Source organism: Scleropages formosus, chromosome 8 (genome assembly GCF_900964775.1).
Source record: "Scleropages formosus chromosome 8, fSclFor1.1, whole genome shotgun sequence".
NCBI lineage: Eukaryota > Metazoa > Chordata > Actinopteri > Osteoglossiformes > Osteoglossidae > Scleropages > Scleropages formosus.
The window spans coordinates 19,341,082-19,365,616 of NC_041813.1; the positions used below are offsets into that span (position 1 = coordinate 19,341,082).

At 43.0% G+C, this 24,535-nt stretch overlaps 2 protein-coding genes across 3 annotated transcripts; one reads left to right on the forward strand and one right to left on the reverse strand.

The window, feature by feature from the left end:
- The first annotated feature begins 62 nt into the window (after window positions 1-62).
- On the forward strand, window positions 63-1,994 carry dexi (Dexi homolog (mouse)). 2 transcript variants are annotated; one of them, XM_018757117.2, is made up of 2 exons: window positions 63-1,205; window positions 1,517-1,994. In XM_018757117.2, the coding sequence occupies exon 1, from the start codon at window positions 722-724 to the stop codon at window positions 989-991; it is 270 nt and encodes an 89-aa protein (XP_018612633.1). In that variant the 5' UTR covers window positions 63-721; the 3' UTR covers window positions 992-1,205; window positions 1,517-1,994. The 2 variants fall into 2 exon arrangements, with proteins under 2 accessions (XP_018612633.1, XP_018612634.1); XM_018757118.2 differs by having other exon boundaries at window positions 63-1,068.
- A 2,105-nt stretch (window positions 1,995-4,099) lies between these two features.
- On the reverse strand, window positions 4,100-19,294 carry ciita (class II, major histocompatibility complex, transactivator). Its single transcript, XM_029254139.1, has 23 exons — window positions 19,015-19,294; window positions 18,685-18,777; window positions 18,337-18,561; window positions 13,329-13,409; window positions 12,682-12,759; window positions 12,321-12,368; window positions 11,911-12,027; window positions 11,730-11,792; window positions 11,511-11,585; window positions 10,961-11,104; window positions 10,775-10,879; window positions 10,173-10,223; window positions 9,723-9,839; window positions 9,476-9,523; window positions 7,686-9,378; window positions 7,398-7,577; window positions 7,004-7,087; window positions 6,840-6,920; window positions 6,560-6,643; window positions 6,119-6,202; window positions 5,926-6,009; window positions 5,551-5,634; window positions 4,100-4,952 (listed from the first exon to the last, which is right to left on the reverse strand). Exons 1-23 carry the CDS (start codon window positions 19,292-19,294, stop codon window positions 4,877-4,879), a joined length of 3,975 nt encoding a protein of 1,324 aa, XP_029109972.1. The 3' UTR covers window positions 4,100-4,876.
- Between the last annotated feature and the right edge of the window lie 5,241 nt (window positions 19,295-24,535).

Consider the following 24,535-nt stretch of genomic DNA (forward strand, 5'->3'; position numbering starts at 1 on the left):
AAACTACGCCTCCCGAGATCCATTCAAAGCACGAGCTATCACGTGGTGTAGTGACGTTAAGCTAGTGGTGACAGGCACGCTTTTATTCGGTAGACTTGATAGCAGCGATCACTTTTTAGCGTGTAAAAGGGTTTTACGGCTCGGAAAATCGAGCGCATTTAAAGACAAAAAGTAAACAAACCCGTTTCCGCGCTGTGTTTGAGACGCTGTTGGTGGCCAGGCGGTTTGTTTTTTTTTTTTTTTTTTTTGTGCGGCAGCACAGCGGAGCGGAGGAGGCGGGGTCTCGCGCGAGCGGACTGTCCTGCGGATGCAGCACTTTGACGCAGTTCGGAGCCGTTCCGCGCGAGCGCTGCCATCTCGACGTCTTGCTGCCGTTGCTTCCGCCGTCGCCGTTGTTGTTGTTGTTGTTGTTGTTGTTGTTGCGGTTGCGGTGCCACCTTGTTACGCAATGCACAGGTGCAGCCTGTCGTATTCAGACACTTTTATTTTAAAACTGAATGGGGCCATGACTTTGACGCCTTGCATGTCATAAATACCACAGCAGTAAACCAAGATTTTTTTTTTCCCTACAAAATGTAGCTGGAATGGCTTGCTTTTGTGCCCTTGCTTTCCAAGTCCCAAGGATTGAAGGCCTTTCTCTCAGCAGACTGATCTGAGGCTTCCTGCTCCAAGAACAGTTTTCGTTGCTCCTCAAACCGCAGACCTGTGCACCTGAGAGTCTATGAGCCCCCCGGTTTATGCTCAGCTGGATTCGGTGGAATCGCTGTTCAACGAGCTCCCATATATGTTTTATCTGGGCCTTTTTTTCGTGAACGTCCTGATTCTCTACTATGCCTTCTTGATGGAGTACATAGTTCTCAATGTGGGGATCGTCTTCCTGCCGGAGGACATGGACCAGGCACTGGTGGACCTGGGCGTGCTCTCGGACCCTGGCTCAGTTCCCTATGACACTGACATTGAGCTGGATGTGTTTGAGGGGTACTTGGAGTGAAAGACCTTGGGTTTGTGGACCCTGCAGTGAAGACACTTGGAGTAGAAGTACCTGGGCTGAAGATACTTCTGATGGAGGTACGGCATGGAGTGATGGAACTTGGCATGAAGATGCTCCTGGTAGAGTAAAGATACCTGGATTGATGGAACCTGTAGAGGAGGAACCGCTGCCTGGAGTATTGAGTATCCATAAAGGATGCCAGCACGCAGCAAAGGTCAACATCACAGCAACATCGTAGCAATTGGGGATATCTTTAACACGTGATTTTGCATCTGCAGTTTATTTCTGTAACTTAAGTAATTAATGCTTTTGATTCATAAAATCTTTACGAAGGTATCATCTGCATTTCGGATAAAGACTAACAGTAACAGCTTGCAGCAAGAAACATGTTTACTAAGTCTTAATTATGTCAGTTAATCTTGATTTAGTTGATGCCCATCTCATTTGTCAAAGCACTGCTTGAATATGTAAATGTGTTTGTTGAAGATGTAAGGCTTCTTTAACTGGATTTTAATGTCTTGACAGATGAATTCAGGTGGACAGCGATGGACACAAGCTGCCCTTACAGGAATGTGTTTCTCAGGTGGCTTTGTGAACAGCTGGAAGACTTTTTGGCACCAGAATCCCTCATGGGGACTCAACACATGGCAAAGCAATACTTCACTTCTGACACGAGAACAGCTGTTTCATCCTAGAGATAACCTTTTGGAGACTTTTTTTTTTGCATCTGCATCGTTAAAGTACTAATAACAATGTAATTTGCATCTTCATTGGGGCTATGCCCTTTAGAATGAAAGGGTTGAGAGGGTGCATATTTATATTTTTAATGCTTTTGAATCCTCTTATATGCAAGAAAGTGAAAGGAGAGAATTTCACAATTTAAATACAGTAATATAGTTTTGGCATCCATTGTACAACTGCTCCTTCTTTGCACCAATGACCATTTTTGTTTGTGTACAGATTTTTTTTTTTTTTTTAAATAAAGGTGAGCTACAGGAAGCCAGCATGACATAATTCCACTCAAACATTTGTGATTTTGATTTACATTTACTTTACCTGGGGAGTTACACATACCACAGTATTTACAAACCCTACCTTTGGACTTGAGGATCCAGCTTCGAATCCCATCTCCAACTGTAGCTCACCACGAGTAATGTCCTTCGCTATATAAATGGGTAAATCACTGTAAGTAGCTTAACATTGTAAGTCACTTTGGAGAAGAGCATTTGGAAAAGAAAAGCAAGCTAAATAAATGTAAATTTAGGTTTAGAAACTTCAGAGAGAGGTATTGGAACCACCCCATCCTGGTGGAAGGAGTAGTTCACACCACTGAAGATGTCCAGACATAACAGATGTGGAGATTGTGGCTGCTGTTGATTTTACTTATTATTGTTCCTGTGCTGGTATGAACCTCACTGAGGCTCCGAAACATTGGAATAAATTGACAAGTTTTCTGATATAATGTCAGTCAGCCCAGGATGAAAGCAGGCTCAAGCTAAGCTTATAAATGGCCTTTCCTTGCTAGAATTTATTCCCTTAGGCTATTATGCCACACAAATGTTCAGTTTAAAACTTCCCGTGATGCATAGTCTTCATTTCATGCAATAAGTTTAAACGATAACTGATCATTGTTTACAACATACAGCTACTGTTAACCAAAGTTAAATATTAGCACAATTTGATTCTTACCTAGTAATAGTGTACTATTTCTTCTGCAAGGTGTAATTCAGCAAGAATTTGTCAACCATAAAAAGCAATGATATATAACCAAAACTGATTTTTTCAGGCACTGACTCAAATCCTTGCCCCATTCCCCCAGGTGCACAAGTGAGAGAGAGAGATACATATAGACACTCATCCAAGTTGCATAAAATGTATGAAAGAATTGACACTCATTTATTCTGAAAAGGAAAAACTCTTCTTTTTTCTCCACTGGTGTTCAGCCTGCAGAAGGAGGCAAACCAAGTGAACTGATTACGTGGTGTTATTAAAAGGCACTGAAAAAGATTAAGGTTAAAAAAAGACCAAATCTGACGGCAGCCTTAGATAAGTGCTTTGGCAGCAGCATTGCCAGTGTTAAAGTCAGAAGGAGTAGTGAAGCATGGGTGAAACAGCTGTGAAAATGAGGATGGGTAAAGTTTTCAGCATGATGTTGGTTTCCACGCGGTAATCTGCACCTTACAGCCGATTCTCCATTCACATAGCAGGTTGTATGGATTAAATTAAATAGCTTTGTCCTGAAAACGAGAAGGCAGACAAAAACCGGAAGACCAGAAACTTGAAGATCAGACGCAGATCCTGGTTTTCGAACCTCTTATTTCAAAACAGGTGACAATTCCAAAATCCGTCAAGAAAGGGGGCAAGCAAACAGCGAGCAGATATGATGAAGTGTTGCTGCTGTACTGTTCCTGTAGGGCTCCTCTGTATCATAGGAAAATAGTTCAATTCACCACTATTGTTAATTCACAAATAGTTTAAATCATTCAGTGCAAAAAAATGTGTCTTCGCTACATGAGAGTTTTTATAAATGGAAGAACCGCTTCTCAGTTTATCGTGTCCCATACAGGTACAATGGAAACCACCGGACGCTTTCACTACCAAGTAAACTGAGTGAGCTAGTGAATGTCTGGACATGAAATGAGCCGACACCGAAAGGGAAACTGCATCAGAGCTGCACATGGGGAGGTTCCAGAAATGGGTTGGAAAGGAAACCTGGTGCAAGCCATTAGGCAAGGACAGGAGGACAGAGTCGGTTTTGAACAGGCTCAGAGAGGATGGTCAGCAGAACGACATCGAAGCCCCTGAAGGAGCAAAGAAACTCACATTGTTCGAAGTAAAACAGCGCTGCGATGGATGCAGACGATAAGATCACTGATAGACAGACAAGCAGGCAGGCACATATCGTAATGACTGCCTGAAAAATAGTTGTTTCGCTGCCAGACACTGCTAACCCGTTGAACTTGAAGATGAGTAGATACAGCTATGAAAACCCCCCGAGAGCTTCTGAATAACTCCTAAAATAGATTTTTCAACATGTCAAAAGCCTGAAAACTGAAAAAGTAATTTACATTTTATTTGGACAATGATATGACAAAAAAAAAACAGGCAAACAGTACACAGTAAAGTCCACCCAGGCTTTGCTGTAAGTCATGCAAAACCCAGCTGATTAAAATGTCACGCTGGCACCATTAAAACTGTGCGCAAGACCAGGAAATTAATTGGAGCTCCTCTCACCTGGAAGCCAAATTAAATTAAAAAAAACATACAAGGAAATACTAACAATGATAAAGCAGCATATTGTGGCTTAAGTTTCATTGGCACCATAGGGACTTGCCACCTGCAGCCATACCTATTGCTTTATAATCAGCTATGCATGAAACTGTCCAGCTGTCTAAACCACAGCTGGAAGGAGAAGTATGGACATAATTTGTATAACCACGCCCCAATTATTTATGTACAAGCATTATATTCAAAGGCAAGTAACAGTTGAAACGTAAGGAAGGCAGGAAGTGCATCTGGTCCACTGTACAACTGGGAGTGGGAAATAAATACATTGAAATGCTCATGCAGTTTCATAGCTGCCATAATCTCCCAGAAGCAATAAAATTCAGCCAGCAAAGTGTTAATTACAAAATATTGCACGTTAGCCATTACTCCAGCTCAGGTCATTGTTAACCAGCACAATAAAACTGATCTAAGAGTATGTCGGCTATATTTAGTGTATAGATATGAAAGTTGAATAGTTGTATCACAACAACTGATGCACAGTGTGAACCCAATGGATTATATCTCACAAGCATAATTTTTGTGTATGTCGTTTTTCTTACGGCGTGTCAGTATCGCCATCGTGGCTTTTGTTGAGAACATGTTGGTGAGAATTGTGCTCTACAGGGATTTGATTCTTGAATCCTGTTGCTTCAGGTGCTCAAGAACCCCATGGGGAATGTAATGGTTCCACATCCTAAATGAGAGAAACCAGTAAAACCAGTAAGGACTGGGACAGTCATTTGAATTACACTATTCTAATTCTAATTACCATGGTCTGTGCCTCAAGTTTCAGTTGTATGATACACAGTCAAACACAGGGAATTAAGTATAGTTTAAACAAAGAAAAATTCAATGAACAGTAACAGTAGATACAATAAAGTTTTTAGATATTAAAGAAGCATTCCCTGATATATAAATGACTTACATTTACATTTATTCATTCATTTAGCAGACGCTTTCCTCCAAAGTGACGCACATCTCAGCGAAAATACAATTTTTGCATCGCATTAAGAGAAAGAGACATATCTGCAGACATGTGATTCTTAAGTAAACCTAGTTTGTTACTTTCCACTTGATGCACCGATGTTCATCGCTTGAGTAGGCGCATAAAACGCAGGATAGATTTACATTTACATTTATTCATTTAGCAGACGCTTTTGTCCAAAGCGATGTACATCTCAGCAAAAGTACAATTTATGCATTACATTAAGAGAAGATAAGTGAATCCTTCCTACAAATATATATATATATGTATATATATACATATATATATATATTTTTTTTTTCCTTACCTTACAGTCTTCATCTTGGGAGAGTTTCTTAAACCATCACTCAACTTCTGAGCACCAAAGTCAGTAAACCTGTTGTCCTTCACACTGGAAAATAAGAGAAATGGGATTTGCAGGTGGGTCACATCATTGTCTGAGTTTGAGCACAGCCCTACAGGGTTATCCCGTGTAGTGGATTAACTACAAAACGGTCACGGCTCAAACCGTTACCTTCAGTTAAAGTGCTGATGCGAGTCCTGTGAGGGCTGTTTTTTACATAAATAAACCAACAATCTGTTGTAAGAACTTTCTGAATGGCCGTTATAGGCCGCACACCACCATCCATCATCTCAGACACAGCTAATGCTGAGCAGCAGAGTGACAGGAATACACACTTACTCCAGATCGGTCAGTGAAGCAATGTGTGGCAACACTTTCGCCAGGTTCTCGGCCCCACTGTCGCCAATCAAGTTACTGTACAAACTGGAAAACAGCAGAAGACACAGCAATGAGAACTTGGTGGACAAGTTCAAGTTCTTGCTGGTTGAAGAATCCCAGGATGAGGAGGACGTGGCTGTTTTCCTGACCTTACCTGAGGCTGCGCAGTGAGGTGAGTGATGGCAACGCTGGGGCCAGCTTCTCCATACCTTTGTCTCCTATGCAGTTCTGCGACAGGCTACGGCAAGAACAACGCTATTTAAGGTGGCATTAAAAATGAAGACATTTACATTTATTCATTTAGCAGATGCTTTTCTCCAAAGTGATATACATCTCAGAGAAAATTTGATAGTCTGGAAACAGTAATACTGGCACTCAAGGTTAGATTTCCAAAAACTGTCAAAGAGTAACTTCAAATCACACATCTTAGTAGGCTGAGTAATGTGTCCTGGTAGACTGGTTAGTTTGGGTGGACTACAGATATGTAATTATTAGATCAGCCACTGGTAATCTGACGATCAGGTGATGGAACATTCAGAGGAGTAAATGTTCTTTTCGTCTTTGTGTGTAGGCATGTGCATGTACTCTGACATACTTGAGCATTTCCAGTGAAGACAAAGCAGGCAGAACTTCTGCAAGCTTTCCTGCCCCGTCATCTCCAATTTTGTTGTCGTCCAGGCTGAAAGACGAGAAAGGCATGGCTGTCAGCAGCTGAACTTACAAACCATACGTCTAGCGTGTTTGATGCTGATTTTTTCCAAATGACGTAAAGTGACCGCTCGATGATGCTCTTAGCTGTACTTTGTACTTAAGACTTGAAGCGTTGTGATTTTCAGATCGTAAAAGCGTGTAACGGGCTACCACGGGACACTTACTCCAGGTGCTGGAGCCAGTGCAACGCGGGCAAGACTTCGAGGAGCCGAAAGAGACCACTGAGGCCTTTAGATGAGCCCAGACTGCGGAGGAAAAACAGAGGAACCTGTGAAACCGTGTTGAAAGTTCACAGCAGAAGACTGAACACCTCAGCTTCCCCACGTACCCCAGTTCCAGCTTCCGGAGGTTTTTCACAGCAGGGAGGTCAAAGGTATCTCCATCTGGCAACTCTTCCATGGGGCTGATATCACTGGAGTGACACAAAACCGAGTTCTGATTGTGCTGCTGTTGAAAATCCGACCAACCTGGCTATATTTTCCTCCATCGGTCTGACCTTTTAAACAACTATTATATATCAGAAAAAGCTGCCATTTTGGCCATGTTAAGTTTCCTGAACTCGGGCTGCTCAATGGAAAGAATCTAAGGAAGAATCAATTTACATATGTTCAGTGCCCGGTTGTAACGGAAAGTTCAAATAAACTGAAATAAGAAAAGAGAATGTTAACTGACAGGGTTTTTCAGTTAGTGCAGCGTATGAAGTGAAGCTATCAGTACGTTACCAGTTGGGCAATTTCCTTCCTTTGTAGATCTGCACAAGGGTAACCAAATGATCGACATGACACAGCTGTGTGGCTTTGAAAGGGCATATGGTGAACTTTGCTACTGTGATTTTCAGAAGCTTGTCCTCCTTGCTTCTCTGCAGACCTTCCCATAGGCTTATAATATCTGCTATTGATGCCCTGGAAGAAGAAGAGATGCAACATTGCTTAGACTGAAACTAGTGCATTTTTAAAAAATTCTGTATCACATTTAAAATGCACCACATGGTCATCGCTGTTTTTACAGACCTGAATGACAGGATACATTTCATTCCAAGTAGCTCTTTTAATCCCTGGATGTCGATGCCAGTTTCCTCAAGATTGATGGAGAAGGTCCTTTTGGCATTTTTTGCTTTGAGTAGCATGTGCTGAAGAACAAAGACGTCGGACGGGGTGAGTTGAACTCCACTGAACGTCAAATCGTCAGGAAGGCGCTTGACTAAGTCCTGAATAACTGCTGCATTGGCAGTCTCGTAGGCACAGTGTAACAGCTCCAGGAGTCGACCAGGGCCCATCTCACGAGGTTTCATGCCCCTCAGGTGGGCTGCTGCTGCTCCCCTCTTTGCTGTAGCAGCAGCTCCACCCTTTTCATCTTGTGCGGTCTTCTGGAAGAGCAGGCCCAAGGCAAAGCGACGTGTGGCATCCAGCCCTTCTGCCTGGGGTCTCCGTCTTTTCTGTGGTGCTGTTGTCTGTGCCACCAGGGCCTTGTCACTCACAACTGTGGACTGGACGAGGTGCATTGCACCCAGGAAGGTCTGAGTGATGGGATCAGCAAACCCATAGGCCAGCTCAGCTGATCCTTTCTTCTCTTTCACAAGGTAAGATGAAAGCATCCCAGTGCTCAGCCCGAATTCCTTCAGCAGTGCAGCATCCTTCTGGGTCAAGAAAGAGCAGTGGGTTTTCACTCCTTCCCAGGCAATACGACACAACTTCGCCATTTGTACCTTCTGTTGGCTCTTCAGAGGATCCTGTCTCTGGGAATCCAGATATAGTTTTTGGTTAATTACCCTCTGGAAGAGACCAGTGAATGTTGAGGGTAACTGCTTGCCTTCAGGCTTCTCAAGTAGGAAGCAAGTGTACCTACATATAAGTGGATTGGAACACAAGCTGAGTATGAATGGTTGGCTCGTTAGGTCCATCAGTGCCTTGTCACGAGTTGAGGCATCCCTAAAGTACTTTGATACAAACATCTCCACTTCCTGTTGCGAGAAACCACACAGCTCCATAATTCTGTCCACTTTACCCATAAACTGGTTAAAAACTTCTTTGGGTCTAGCTGTGATCAGGACAGTGCAGCCAAGGAGTAGCTTCCTCTGCAACAGTCCTGAGATAAGCTGTTTAATGCTGAAGTTCTCCTTATTGTTGCTGGTGGCGGGAGAATGGAGGAGACCTTCATGGTCCTTGAAGTCATCAAAACCATCAAATATGATGAGGACCCGCTGGGGAAAGGAAAGAATGTACCTGAAAACGGCATCCATATCTTTACACGGAGGAGAAGTGGACAAGTCAAATAGCAAGGTCTTAAGACTATAGTTTCCCTGAGGAAGATTCAATGCCTTGCACTTCAGTAAGAAAACGTAGTCAAAGCGTGGGAGGTCGCCGATGGACCAGTCCAGGCAGAGCCTGTGTACAAACATAGTTTTGCCCATCCCGGCTTTCCCCATCAAGGCAATGATCTGGTTTGGTTTCCGTCCTGTGTCTTCAAAGAGCTGGCTTCTGAAAAGCATGCCCTTCTTCCTGTCATTATCGCTGAGAACCACAAGCTCCTTTTCCAGACACTTATTGGTACCTGTGCCTGTCTTGATCTGGATGTGTCTTTGCACTAGGGGTACATTTATGTAGAGTGATTCCATGGATGTGTTTTTTTCTGTTTCTGTATTTGTGGCTTGGTAGGTTTCTTTTATTGTGGATTTAGCCAATTGTACATAATCCTCAACGTACTCTGTAGGAAAAAAGAAATGTATTTCAAATCAAAATTTCACTTTGGCTTAAAACATCATTAACTATTTTTGTACCATATATGAAGTATTTGGACTTACTTGGTAATTCGGGAGGAGGTTCAAGTTGAGGAGCCTGGATTGGTGATTCTTTGGGAAGAAAAAATATGAATACAATTAAGACTGTTTGCCTTTCCCCACTATGTGTAAAACAATGGAGTTTGAAAACAGCGTGGAATTTTTTTGCAATATAGAATTCCAAGATTTTCGTAGTTTATTTGTGTAGTCATACTGGATTTTTAATTGCTTTCCTAAGGGGGATCTGCAAAGCTCATGGATCCAAGGGTACCTGAGGTGGGAGATGGGGTGGAGCCAGCTTCTGGAGATGATGCTTGGAATGCAGTGTCAGAGGAGGAACTCACAGGGGTGGAGACCACAAAGTCAGAGGGTACCACAGCCCCAGTGCCTGATGAATAGAAAATGAGAACTCAAAATCCTCAAAAATGGCCATGGGCACCCAATTGTGCTTTCGGGGGGGGCAAAGTTTTCATTCCACCCACTGAACTGAAAAAACAGAAACCACTGGAATAATATAGGTCACTTAGAGTGTTTGCAAGTTTGCACAAATTGGATGCCGTCTACCAAAACGTCTACCGAAACTCGTCTGACTAGCAGTTCTACATATTCTTGTGTAATCTGCCAGGACTAGGACAGTTCAAAGCAACACAGGAGTAAGAGATGTTAAGACACAGTACAATGTTTGTGGTGAAACAGTTTTGCTTTGTTGGAGCCATCTTACCTGGGGATTGGGGCATGGGGTGGGCTGTGGGTGTCACAGGCGGTGGTGGCACTGTGAGAACAAAGAATATTCAAATATACTGTAAGTTGAAAAGCGAGGGGGTGTGGTGGCGCAGTGGGTTGGACCGGGTCCTGTTCTCCAGTGGGTCTGGGGTTTGAGTCCCGCTTGGGGTGCCTTGCGACGGACTGGCGTCCCGTCCTGGGTGTGTCCCCTCCCCCTCCGGCCTTACGCCCTGTGTTACCGGGTTGGCTCCGGTTCCCCGCGACCCCGTATGGAATGAGCAGTTCAGAAAATGTTTGTGTGTGTGTGTGTGTGTGTGTGTGTGTGTGTGTGTGTGTGTGTGTGTGTGTGTGTGTGTGTGTGTAAGTTGAGAAACTCTTCTGGAACAGAGTTCTGCAGTGAGCTAGGGACTTTCAACCTGCCTACTACTTGTTTCATAATTAGTTTGGCTAGATATTTTGACTGACACACTTCAGGCTATCTAAATGAATATACAGTACAATAGTAAATTTGGATTTGAACGTGCAGCCTTTGGGTTCAAAATTCGGTTATTTTCACACTTTGTCACTCAGTGCCACATAGCAAAAAAACACTCTGCTCACCAAACACGTAAGTAGGCGTTCCTGGGGCCAGGGAGCTGGGTACCGAGATGTTGATGAGTTGCTGCGGATAGGTAACCGCTGGGATGAGCTGAATGGTTGGACCATCTGTAGAAGAACACAGGAAATTGAGGTGTTGGAGAAGACCTTGTGTACATATGGGTCTAAGACAGGTTCTGACGCACTCACTGGCACAAGGGTTGAAGAAGGCGGTGCTCCCGAGAGTCGGCACATTGGGGATAGAGACTGGAACCAGCTGGGGAATCATGTTTGGGTTGATCTGGAGGATGCCCTGGGAGACAGCCTGGTTAGGAAACCCACAGGGGATGTCCTCTGGAAAACCAGCAGACACAAACAAACCACCCTTTTCAATGCAGAATTCAGTTGTGCGCACAACACTAAACAACCACATAGGAACGACACAGTTTTTTTTTCCCCCCTGACAGATTGGCCCGAAAAGATGTGATAGCACTGAAAAATATATGAAGAATTATTGAGTAATTTAAAAGGTCCAACAACAAGTTGTTATTGGTGTAAACTCAGTTGAGCCAGCCAGTGATGAATGATCCCTCTTCTTACTATGAAACACACTTTACCTTCTGTAAACTATCAGCGTGCATCAGTAGGGCTAAAAACACCCCAGGCTCTATTCTGACCTGGACCTTTCTGAACTCTTGACCTTTGTTACACTGCTGTAGCTCTTGAGTCAGCTGACGTATATCTCCAGTTCATCTCTTACCCTGGCTTCTGCCAGATTTTGAGCGGTTATGCTGCATGCTCTTCCTTCTTGTTTTCCATGGTCTGCTTCCAGGCCCTGTTACAGAACATGGGGGCATTTAGTTTCAGCAGGTTTGCAATGGGAATTGGAAGGATGAGCAGTAAAATCCTTAAAATCTCACATGAGATTTAAATTGAGACTTTGTGGGTAACTTGGCTCAATGCTAAAACACCAGATTACCTTTCTTCTTTTGTTTTTTGTCTTTTGCTTCACAGGTCAAGTTAGTGGATTCCAGATCTGCAGCTGGAGAGCAATGAGAATCAATGGCGCTGTCTCATAGGGCAATTCTTGTTGAGTTTCACATGCTAACTAGCTTTGTGGTTAAGTGCAGAGCCTGTTGGGAGGTTGGTGAGAACATTACCTCTCTTCACAGGCCTGGCAGTCAGCGATGGCATTTCTATGGTAGGTGGGGTTGAGCTCATGGTCTCTGGCAAAATGGGCTCTGCCAGTGCAGGCTCAGACAGTGTCAATTCATTGCCTATTTTTAGAAAGCAGAAATGAAAGAAGCTAAGAGTAACTCAGTCCAAACAGCTCTATTTTCTGCGACAAAGAAGCCTAAGCTTTGTTAAGACTACTCTTCTCTTATTTTCACTCCTAAGACAGTTCTTTTAACATTCTCCATACTTTTACAGCCACTTTAGAGCTTCCAGTTTTTTTTTTTTTTTTTTTTTTTTGCGTTCTCCTCATTTTTAGTGCCACTTTACAGATTATGAGGATTTTTTGTTACCCAAAATTGTTACCCAATTAATATAAAGTTGAACAGCTACGTACTTTGGATAAAGTTGTCCAATTCATCACTTAGAGACCGGATGAGGTTGTCTGTGAAAAAAACATGCAAAAAATGAAACCAAATGCAGAGGAAGTCAAGACATAATTACGAGTAGCGTCAAAGCATTTGAAGATGAAGATCTTTCGAAACACCATTAAATATGAACCAATTTCTGAAGTCTGTTAACAACAAGCTAACCAGAAATAAATTAAGAAATGGACATTATGATTAACTCTGCAAACATTTATACTTCCTTTGCAGTAGTGCAAGACACAGGGTTTCTGCAGTGAAAGTATAAATACATACACCACTATCCCCTAAGGAAAGGAGGAAGAAGAAAACCAAGGGATCTGTTCCTCTTACCAATGCTTTGATTTAATGTCCAGTCATCTAGTGAATCATACGGGTTTGGGGAGAAAACAGTGCCCAAGTTCAAATCATCTGGAAAACACAAAAGCAAAAACGATCTGTTGCAGTTACAGGCACTGTGCATCTAGAGTCCATGGACCACTTGGGATTCAAGGATGGGTTGAAAGGGGTATGTGATGCACAGGCTTGTTTTCAGTGTAACTAAATAAAATAAATTTAAGCATTTCTGTGCTATTACTGTTTATGGCACAATTCTACATGAAGATAATAAATTTTCAGTGCAATAAAATGAGAACCAAATTTTCTCAGAATTTATGAACCCCCTAGGGGTGCGTTCTCAGCATTCATCAGATTTTCAAAGGAGTCTGTGGCCGAGAAAAGGTTAAGAACCTCTGTTATAAAGTATCACAAGGCTACATGACAATAAGAAACTAACTGCACAGTGGTTTAGCAGGCAAAACCAATGCCTTAGACCCAAGAGGGGCCAAATATTAGCACCACTGAGCAAGCTGCTCACTCAGAAATACTTCAGTACAACAGCAATAACAAGCTTTGCCTCCTGATAATCACAGTGATGTGTCTTAAACAGTACAGTGGCGTACAGTTGAAGCAGGTTTAGAAGATCACATCATCACTCTTACCAAAGTAGATGTCTTGATCTAAAACATTATCCAGGGGAATGTCCATAGGAAAATCCATTGTAAATTCTTGCATCCCTGGTCCTGTAACATCACATGAGAATGACATTTAATGGAGTAAAGACACAACACCTGCAGATTTCAGAAGAGAATCATTTTGCTGTTCTCCCAAAGGTCTCCTCTTCCTGTATCACTGTCTTTCAGATGGGGTTCTTCATGCTTGAGCACCCCTATAACATGTGCACATGTTGGCTGCTGAATCAACAACACCGAAAATAGTTCCACTTACTTTTTAAATATATTACTTAAGCATTTTAAGAAAAAGGTCATCTTGATCAGCTCTCCGGTTTCATGACCTCACAGAACCTCCCCCCCAAATTTGTGTATAACTTTTGAGTCTGACATGATTTATCATGATGGGATTGGGTAGAAAGATAGAACATCTGGTAAGATAACTATATAAAAACACTTGTCATTTACACCCACTAAAACACACTAAAGCAGCCTCTTACAGATGGACTTCTTTTAGATCCTGACACCATCACGATATTTCTAACACAAATCGCTTTTCTACTTGCAGACACAAGCTGTTATCTTCTCACGCGTATATGTGAATGCAGACTGACTGGTGGAGAAGTGTGTAGAGATTGTGCACCACACGGTATGCCATTCCAGTCATGTATAATCCAACCACTTCATACATGGCCTAGTTACAGTTCCTAAACAAATCTAAACATAACCAGTTCTTCTTCTAGTTCCTCTTCTAAAAATGTAACAGTTTTAAAATATGAAAATTAAGCCAGTTCACGAACAACAAGTCGATGCTTGGTGCCAAGGCCATTCTGTTGGTTTGTTTATCATCCCTAACAAAAACAATCAGAAGGAAATCCAATATCTCACACATCAAGTTCCTACTACACATATATCAATGTACAAGTTGTAACCACTCTGGTTAACATCCTGACATGTGACGTGACAGCTTGCTTTTAACAGCCACTGCAGGAAGCTTCTCGTCTCTCGTTTCAGTAGAACGCTAGCCATGCTGTTTGCACTCCAAAATGCCCCTGCCAGCCAAGGTCTTTCCTTACACACTCTGAGCAAGCTCAAGGGATGGTGGGCCTTGATTTGCTTGGCAGACTCACTCTCCAATTCTGATGTGTTCTCGTTCAACCTCAATGTTTTGCTCAGTGACAGCTCTACGCTACAAAATTGGTAGGCTTAAATCAACTCAGTGAGAGTGAATGAGATCTCTGAAGGCACATCTGAACTCTATCAGGGCTGATCCAACATCATCTAGTCTCACCACCTCAACATGACTCTAGAACTCTCCTCAAGCTTCAGTTCCAATGCTGTGGAGGTTGTGGACCGCCTTGTGAAAGTTGCTCAGGCTCAAGCCTACCTGCAGCACCCTAGGGCTCCACATGGCATGAGCAGCTTTACATTGACATTACATTAACTTTACAGGTTAAACCCCTTAGCTGACCAGGAGTTATAACACATGTTGGGGGGGTGGTGACTGTGTTACTCCTCTGAGTTTTTTTGCTTACTGTTTTTATCCCTCTGTTTTTACATATTTTTCCTAGTCTTATTCTCAGATCATGTCATTGTTCATGTCTTACCAGAACTGTGCACTTCATTTACTCTGAAAGTGCTCTTATCTGAAATAAGCAGAGCTACGACCCCCTACCTCCTCCTGCTGCAGCCACCCACACAATCACATACACATATTGTGTAGGTTGTTGGACTATTCTAATGAGAACAATATGAGTGCCATGTGTCTGCTTGACAAGTGTTCAGAGCTGCTCAGCCCATTAAGGGTGAATTAGGGTGTATGAACACGTGGGGGATTCTTATGAATTTTTGACTTCATATCATAATGTTGCTATTATGAATAATTATTATTATCATAATGCTGCAATTATGATAAGAATACGAATAGTGATAATAATAATTATTATTATAACACGTTCTGACGCGCGCACGCACAAAACAAAACGCGCATGATGAATAAAACAGGAAGAGACAACAACAAGCAGGATTTTAATTTTTTTCGTATAATTTTCAACAATTTAGTGTAATGGTTTCGGTTCTTTTTTTCTCTCTCACAAATAACGACTCTATCTTATCCACAATTACATGCAGTTAAATTACGGAATTCCCCTTTAAAATACCCGAGAACTTACTGCGTGGAAATTATAACTGTTGTTGAGTCACCTTCATTAATTCCCTTTATCCGATCAATTACACTGGTAAGTTAAAAAGAGAACAATTAATAATAATAAAAAACTGGTAATTTACCCAGTTTTATTTACTTTTAAATATAAACGACTGACGTGATTGATAAAAGTTCATAAACAAACCAGCTGAGCTCAGTGAATTTAAACATTCAAGCAAAACGAATATTTACATAACAAGGTGTGTTACCTGTGCCGGAAGCCCTCCGCTGTAAATTATTATTTATTTATTTTTTTTTTTTCAAATTTCTTTTGTTATTTCTTCTTTTGCAGTTTTTTCGTTGCTTCAACACAGAGGGAGCTGTCCTGCATTGGAGAAGTGCTGGCTGCGCTTTGGAGGCTTCGCTCCTTACCGCATGAACACTTTCATTTTCACTTACTAGTCTATGTTGTTAGGGGGCTGGGAGGGCTGCTGTCTGAGTGGTGGAGACGGTCTCATTTGAATAGTACCTCCAAGCCTTTAGGTGTCATTGCACTTTTTTTTTTTTTTTTTTAATCCGACTTTTCTTGGCTAGTGTTTTCCAACGAGGTTACAGACTTCATCACCCAATAGCGGTGAGGGGAGCTATGAAGTTGCAGAAAGATGAGGTGAGTTTGAAACGGTTACCCACACGCACCACTTGCCCCGAGCGGGGTTTTGGCGAGCCGGAGCCTAACCCTGCGACACAGGGCGCAGGGCTGGAAGGAGGGGACACGCTGAGGACGGAACGTAAGTCTGTCGAAAGGCACCCCAAGCAGGACTCGAACACCAGACCCACCAGAAAGCCCCTCCTGAAATGGTAACCGAATATGTAAATAGTGTGAATGCGTGAGGATGACACGTGAAAAGCAAAGAAAAGATGGTATTGCACATAACACGGATGAGGAAACTGAGAACTATAATTTGGGTTGCCAGGAAATCAGATTTCCACCCACTGATTGTACCAGTTTAACCAAGTTCAAAGGTGCACCTGCAGGGAGGGGTTGGCATGTGGAATGTGTTTAAAATGCCATCTGGTCGGAGATAGTTTCACAGACCAGCGCCCAGAACAAATCCCTACACTAAGACAATCTTTTCAAGTGTCCAACAGCTGGAAATTTAGGTTTAGTGGGTGGTGCAATAGGGTAGATTTGGATGAGAAAAGGCCCCGTGGACTGGGGATTGATTATATTTCACACTAAATGTAACTGATCTATAGGGGGGTGCGGTGGTGCAGTGGGTTGGACCGCAGTCCTACTCTCCGGTGGGTCTGGGGTTCGAGTCCCGCTTGGGGTGCCTTGCGATGGACTGGCGTCCCGTCCTGGGTGTGTCCCCTCCCCTTCTGGCCTTACGCCCTGTGTTGCCGGGTAGGCTCCGGTTCCCCGTGACCCTGTAAGGGACAAGCGGTTCTGAAAATGTGTGTGTGTGTGTGTGTGTGTGTGTGTGTGTGTGTAACTGATCTCATGAAAAACCATGGGAGCCAAGATGTATGGTGCTGAAGGTTGTAAAAAATAGTTTGGCTGCATCTACAAGTGAATGTTTTACCTACCCAGGGAAAGGAGTCTGATGGACTTTATGGTTGACAGAAGTTTCCCTGTGAACTTTGATTTAATGTGATGATAATATAACTAATCTTATGAAAAGTTTTTGAATCCATAGTAATACGTTTCCAGTGGCAGTGCAGTATTGTATGCTTTACCAGCATCTATGGGTGGTGTCATGTCCATGCCCGCACCACAGTCGACAGCACCTGATGCCGATGAAAACACCGGACAACAATCAGAGCACTCGCCTTCAAAAGACCCTCCTCAGCCGCTTCACTCTCGTGGAATTTCACCGAGACCATCGTCCCCTTTGCGCTCATGTCCCGATCTCCCTCATTCTTAGCCCCAGTTCTTCATTCCCCAGCTTCTGACCATTCGCCTCGTCTCCTGACTACGTCCATGGGTCCTCGCTCCCATTCCGACTGCCAATTGACCGACTCTTCACCCCGTCCCCAACAACGAGAACTCGCCCGACCCCTCGGTTCCTGCCAAACGATCTTGCGCTTGGATTCAGCCGTCCCCACATCCTCTGTTCCGTGTGACAGGTGGTGATTGTACTTATCACTACAAAACCGGCACTAGTGTTTTCGACACCAATAGGGAAAGAACTAGCCCTTGAACTTCGATCTCTAAATCAACGTAGGTACAGATCCAAACATATTACAAAATATTTATTTTAGATACATACAGATCATGAAAGTAAAATTTAAATTGATAAATAAACAATGTTTATGAATTACTTTTGGTAACACGTACCAAATGTGAATATTATATATGCATAGAACAAAAATTTGTACTTTGACTGAAAAGGGACTTTTTTTAAAACTTATTTTCTTATAAAACTTTAAGACTGAAGTTTGTTAAGGCCACAAACAGATGTATATCATTAACTGCATAGACTGACAGTTAATATAACAGAAAATGTTACCTACTAAGTTGCAACATTTCAAAAGCGGGGTAGCGATGCATCATAAATTTACACAATATACAAGGCATATTTTCTATTTCATAATAAAAAGATAATTGATTATTAAGCATTTTTTATTACTGTTTTCCAAAATAATTTATATTTCAATTCTAGTAAAAAAATTGGCATCCCCAAACTGGCCCATCAGCAGAAGGGATTCTGTGCAATGGGGAAACAAATACATACGAGCGCACACACAACATAGAAATGTGCTCAATGCACAGACATGCAGCTCTGAAGGAAAAGAGTGGGACACACCAAAGGAGCATGAAAGTGTGCTGCTGGACCAAGAGTTGAAGTAACTTACTGCGAAATGCAGAGTGGTAAGGACCTCTGCTCTCCAGCACTGCAGCTCCAGAACATAGTCTTCCACTGTCCAGTGCTGAATTTCCAGAACATACGTGTCCACTGTCCAGTACTGAGTCTATAGAACATAGTTCTTCACTGTCCAGTGCTGGATCTCCAGAACACAGACCTTCGCTATCCAGTGTTGGGTCAACGAAAGACAGACCTCCACTGTTCAGTGCTGAATCTGCAGAGCACAGACCTTCACTTCCAGCTGCTGAATTTACTGAACATAGTCCTCTACTGTGCAGTTCTGAGTCTGCAGAACATAGGCTTTCACTGACCAGTTCTGAGTCTACAAGAGACAAACCTCTACTGTCCAGCACTGAGTCGAAAGAACAGAGTTTTCCATTGTCCAGAACTGAGTCTACTGAACACAGACGGCTGCTGTCCAGTGCTGGGTCTGCAGAACACAGTCCACCACGGTTCAGTGTTAAGTCTGCAGAAGACAAACTTCTATTGTCCAGAACTAAATCTGCAGCACAGAGACCCCCAGTGTCCAACGGTGAGTCAACAAAGGACAGAACATCGGTGTCTGGTGCTGAGTCGACAGAAGACTGAACTTTGCTGTCCAACACTGAGTCTACAGAAGACAGAACTTTGTCGGCCAATGCTGTGTTTACAACACAAAGAGCTCCACTGTCCAGAGCTGATTCCACAGCACACAGTCCTTCTAAATCTTGCTCCTTGCCCATTGTTGAGCCAATGGCAGCTTGGCACAAGTCCCAGTTCTGCCATGCCACGAGCGATATCCTCCTGGCAACATCGTCAGTGTCCCTCTCCTGGATGAGAGACTGATAGAAGTCCCATGAGAGAACCTGAGCCTCCACCAGCTCTGCCAGGATGGCCTGAACTTTCCCAGGTGTCGTCCCCTCCAGGGTCTTCCGCACTTGGGTGAGGACATCCTCAAAGGGGATCATATCTGAATGTGTTGGAGCGCTGAGAAGAAGCAGCCTCCGAGTCCTTCTCGGTCTGAGTGGTTTTCCGTGAGGACCTGCCTCCTGCCTTCAGGTAGGGGATTTTGGCTTCAGGGAGCAAATCCCATTGGCATTGATATGAGGAGCCCGAAGCATTGGCTGTGCGTTGGATGCAGATAGAGCAGATCCATAGAGCACTCAGATGGCTCTTCAGTGTGAGACACTGAATGGAGCGAATACAGAAGTGCATTGCGCTCTTAGCATTTGTCTTTATTTCCCTTTGTGGAGGCAGGACAAGATTAAGTTTCACATGTATTTTTGCCTTTGGGAACAAGTCTGGTAAATGATGATTACAAAGTCTGTGAACGCACATTATTTCACTTCATTATTTCACTTTTTCTATCCTTTTTTTTTAAAGAAAGTATACAGGGAGCAAAGAAATTCTGGACCAGAGATGCTTATTGAAATGTGTTTATCATTTCAAATATAACAATCATGAGTAGGATAGCTTATGCAGGTATCAAAAACACTTGAAATCGCAGGGTCTCCCGTCTGGGTTGAGCTTCAGGAAATGGTAAAATGTAAAACCACAAGCTTTGTCGCAGGTCAACATATAAAGAATCAGGAAGGATCTTCTATCTATCAGAAGGTTTTACTGATAGATATACTTTTTGCATTTACATTTGCATTTATTCATGTAGTAGATGCTTTTCTCCAAAGCGACATACATCTCAGAGAATACAATTTGTGCAGTACATTAGGAAAAAGAGAGACATAGTTGCTCTGCAATCCCATGAAACACTGTGAAACTCATATGGCGGGGAACTGCCACATGACATCTGCCCTACAAGTGTTCTGAAAAATCCCACATTGTTACACATTAGCCATACCGGTGTGTCATATTTACGCACCTGAACGCAGAATGTTCCCGTTGAAACGTTGCACACCATGGATGTCAGCAGAACACAGCTTCTCCTTTGCTTCTTTACACCTTCCATTTAACAAACACTTCCTGTTCAGTGGCAAGGCCATTGCAACAAAGGTGTACACAGGAACCATCACTCAATCAGCCCCTGCATCAAAGTGCAGCTCTTCTCATTATTTGTCTGCACGTAAAATCCAACAATTTTACATGTGCCAGCATTTCAATGCTTTTATCTTTATGCAAAAAACTAAATGACCTTGTTTAAAATGGTGGTAGCAAAACCATAGATATTTAATATAACACTGAAAATGTAGCTTTTCTTGCTGCATTTCGATAATTTTGCTTTGGCATTACAAAGATCTGGATCGCAGTTGGATACATGCCATCGGCTGCTAATGAATGACGTGGAATAAGCCGCTGAGCATCTCAACTCTTTTTTTTCTCTAAGGAAACACAGTGCAGATGCGTTATAATTTGAACTGACTTGCATGTGCCTACAAACAATGGTGTACGACGCAGAAAAAGGAACGGAGAAACAGTTTTGTTTGCCCTTGACTGACTTCTCTGTATACTTTTTGTCAACCAGTGCAGATGCTGCGGAAGCAAGATCAAAAAAGTAAAAGATATATGTTTGGATTTTTTTGAAGAGCACTTTTCGCTAAGCGGTTCCAACTATTTGACATTCAGGGTATTGAATTAAAATGAATAAAAAGCCTCTAGCTATTTGCCTTCCCTTCAGCTGTGGTTAAGACAGAGGTACTGTTGCTGCTCACATCAAGCAAGCTAGCAGCTGTCTACATCTCTCCCCAAGCCTGGAAAGTATATGAACCAAAACACTTTAAATAAAAATACTTTTCCAGCTCTTTCCTTCCTGCCAGACAAACCACTGCCAGTAATTTTTAGGAAGTGAATTGCTATGAGACTGTAGTGCAGCAGTTGTGGCATATCCACCATTTACAGCTGAGGGTCAGGACGTGGTAGCTTACTATGGTTTGGGAACCCCCAAAAAGACCCCACATCCCACAGCTAAGTGTTAATGGGGACTTTCCAGCCAAAGTTACAGCGAGCCACATGAGAAGGTAGTAGGTACTTTCATCTTATTTGATCAACAAATTTAAGACCCTCAACCCACTCAATCTTAGGCCACAACCTCTTTTTTGAGTTGGGACTCAGTGTTATGAACAAGTATCACAGAAACCAAGAGAGCAGAAGAGGAAGAGAAGGGTATTACACAATGGAGGACGGGAGGGAAAGGAATAAAACAATGAAGAAAGGAGGGAGGCCAAAAAAACACAAAGGAAACAGATGACAGATGGGTGGAAGGAAGAGAGTCAGGAGCAGGCATGATGAGACAGAATGATACAAGATTCAGGAATGTCCTTCAAAGTAGAATTTAAGGAACAAACAAGAAGATGCTGAGACTCCTTCATGTAAAGATGAGCGAAAGCTGCTCGGAGTGTCCAACGCGCTGAGATTAAGCGCCCTACGTCGCCCTTTTTATAACCTATTTCATTTAAGAATAGGACGTTCACCGTGCCACAGCTGGATGCCAACCCATATAAGAACTCTTGAAGTTATTAACAGGTTGTCGTGTTTGTCAAGGTGCTGCGGACCCAAGTGCGGCCGCACGCTGTTATTTTATACAGGAGCGGCAGACAGAATGCGTTGTTATTGTCGTAGCGAGGGTCACCGATGAGCAGACGTCAATACCAGGAGAATCCAAAGCCGTAGTCCAGGAAACAAAGCCAACGGTCAGGGAACGAAGAGAACGAGGAGACGGGGGACTGGGTTCGGGGAGGATAGGAAGAGGGTCGGGCAGGAACAGGAGCTGAACAAGCTTGGGGACAAGGAGGAAACCAAGGATGCAGGAGAAATCGCGGGGATCACAGGTGTGGGTAAGCAGATGACCCAATGAGGTTCCACGACCCGGTCGGTCCAGCGTCGTCCTTTTATGCTCCGTCTCCTTGATCATCCACAGGTGTGCTGAGTTACGCAGAGGTCGCGGGTGTGACACAGGTGCTTCTGAAAAGAGTTTTGCGAGCTACACCGATTACACACAACGGAAGCCAAGCATAGTTCCAGCATTGCCTACGTCCGAGACCCACCCCGCTACTATTTCGCATCAGCGTACGAGTATGCAGGACATCCTTATGTGTATTTTCGACTCACGTTTATCAAGCCATTTATTTTCAGACCGCAGAATTTCCCATTTAGTCCTTAGCACATCACACTTTTCCCGCCTTCATAATTTTCTGCTTGTATCTCCAGCTTAAGCAGCACCGACATGCCTTGTAGTGTAGCATAAGCAACGTTTACCATTTCGCTCACACGAAAAAGATAAAGGCATGCGAAGCAGACAGAAATTCCCCTTTGTCTGACGGATTATGATTAAATAAAGAAATGCGTCAGAAGAAAAGGAGAACAGAAAATGTTCCTCATCGCTGTTTGAAGACAAAGGCGTATTGTTAAAAAGCAACGAAAGGCCTACAGATGTAAAGGAGCTCTGCATGCGAATGTGATATTTGCACATGGTAACAACAGCAATTTACAGTAAACACTAACATGATTTTTCTAATCATAAGCACCAACGGCCAGACCCCGATGATTCATTAACCAGGGGGGCTCCCGCTGCTGTCCTCCTGAATGCGATAAGGTGATCAATAATCGCTCACGTAAAAGCACCCAGTTGTGTAAATGACTGTAGTTTTCATTGTGGATGAAAGTGCTGGCTAATCAACAGAACAGTAATAACGGAAACATACCGAGTACTGCTTCAAATATGGTACGGATCAACTTGCAGAAATCGCATCGGTTACTGTGCAATTCATCGATAAAATTTAAACATCACACAGCTCTGCCTTTAAAAAGAAAACTGCCATATTAGAAGAAGCAGAAGCCCTTTTTGAGACAGCGGACTTGTTCGCTTGTTCTCTTTTTGTATTTACTTCTGTTTTGCTAATACTGCAGTGAACAATGACTTCTTCAGCAACCTGAAATGGAGGGGAGACCTCGGCAGCGCTTTCACGTGATCAAAACACGATAAATCAAACTGCACGAAGGCATATAATACACACGGGCAACTTGTACTGTAGTGAATACAGTGTGCTTTCACGTCGAAAATACACACCCCATTTTCAGAAAAGTTGGGATATTTTCTAAAAATGCAAGAAAAACTAAAATCTGGAATTTGCAAATTCTCTCGAACCTTTAAGAACATTTCTCACTGCAAGATTGCAAAGAATTTCTATCTTTCACCATCTACAGTACATAATATTTTGAAAAGACTCAGGGAATCCTGAGAAATCTCAGTGCGTAAAGGGGAAGGCTGGGAACCACTAACGAATGCATGTGACCTATGAGAACTCAAGATGGCACTGCATGAAAAACCGTCATGATACAGTGATAAATACAGTATAGCAACATGGGCTCGGGAATACTTCGGAAAACCGTTGTCACTTAGCACACTTAGCACACCGCCGTTGTATCCAGAAACGCAACCTGAAACTCTTTTATGCAAGGAAGAAGCCATACATCAATTCTATGCAGAAACGCAGCTGAGCTCTCTGGGCCTGAGCTCATCTCAGATGGACCGAAAGGTAGTGAAAACATGTGGTGTGGTCTGATGAATCCGTGCTTCAGTTTGCTTTCGGGAAAACCGGACGTCGAGTTCTCCGTGCCAAAGACGAAAAGGACCATCGAGATGGTTATCAGCGAAAGGCACGAAAGCCAGCATCTTTGATGGCATGGGTGACTTGCTTATGTGTGAAGGTACCCTTGACGCAGAGGCATAAAGTGGGATTTTAGAGAGACATATACTGCCATCAAGGCAACGTCTTTGCCTGAGAAGTCCACGGTTATTTCAGCAAGACAATGCCAGGGGGTAATTCCGCACGTGCTCCAACACCGTGGCTTTGTAAACACACGAGTGTGTGTGCTTGACTGGCCTGCCAGCAGTCCGGACCTGTCACCTATTGAAAATGTACGGCACATCATGGAGGCGAATCTGACAACGGCAACCACAGACTGTCGAGCAGCTGAAGTCTTGTATCAAGCATGAACGGGCAAAAATCCCACTTGCAAAACTGCGACAATTAGTATCCTCAGTTCCCAAACAATTAAAAAGTGTAATTAAAAGGAAAAGTGATGTAACACGGTGGTAAACATGCCTCTGTCCCAACTTTTTTGAGTGTGTTGCAGGCATCAGATTTAAATTTGTTTACATTTGCAAAATACAATTAACTTAAGTCAGTGAAAGAACTGAAAATCTTTTCTTTGTACTGTTGTCAGTTAAATAAAGGTTCAAGAAAATTAAACTGCAG

Bases quoted from the DNA above. Each gene is read 5' to 3' on its own strand.
- ciita (XM_029254139.1), bottom strand. From the start codon at position 19,294: ATGATCCCCTTTGAGGATGTCCTCACCCAAGTGCGGAAGACCCTGGAG. The intron at 6,644-6,839 runs GTAAGTGTCCCG...CTCGTCTTTCAG, and splicing joins CACTGGCTCCAGCACCTGGA to CCTGGACGACAACAAAATTG. The intron at 4,953-5,550 runs GTAAGGAAAAAA...TCTCTCATTTAG, and splicing joins CCCAAGATGAAGACTGTAAG to GATGTGGAACCATTACATTC.
- dexi (XM_018757117.2), top strand. From the start codon at position 722: ATGAGCCCCCCGGTTTATGCTCAGCTGGATTCGGTGGAATCGCTGTTC.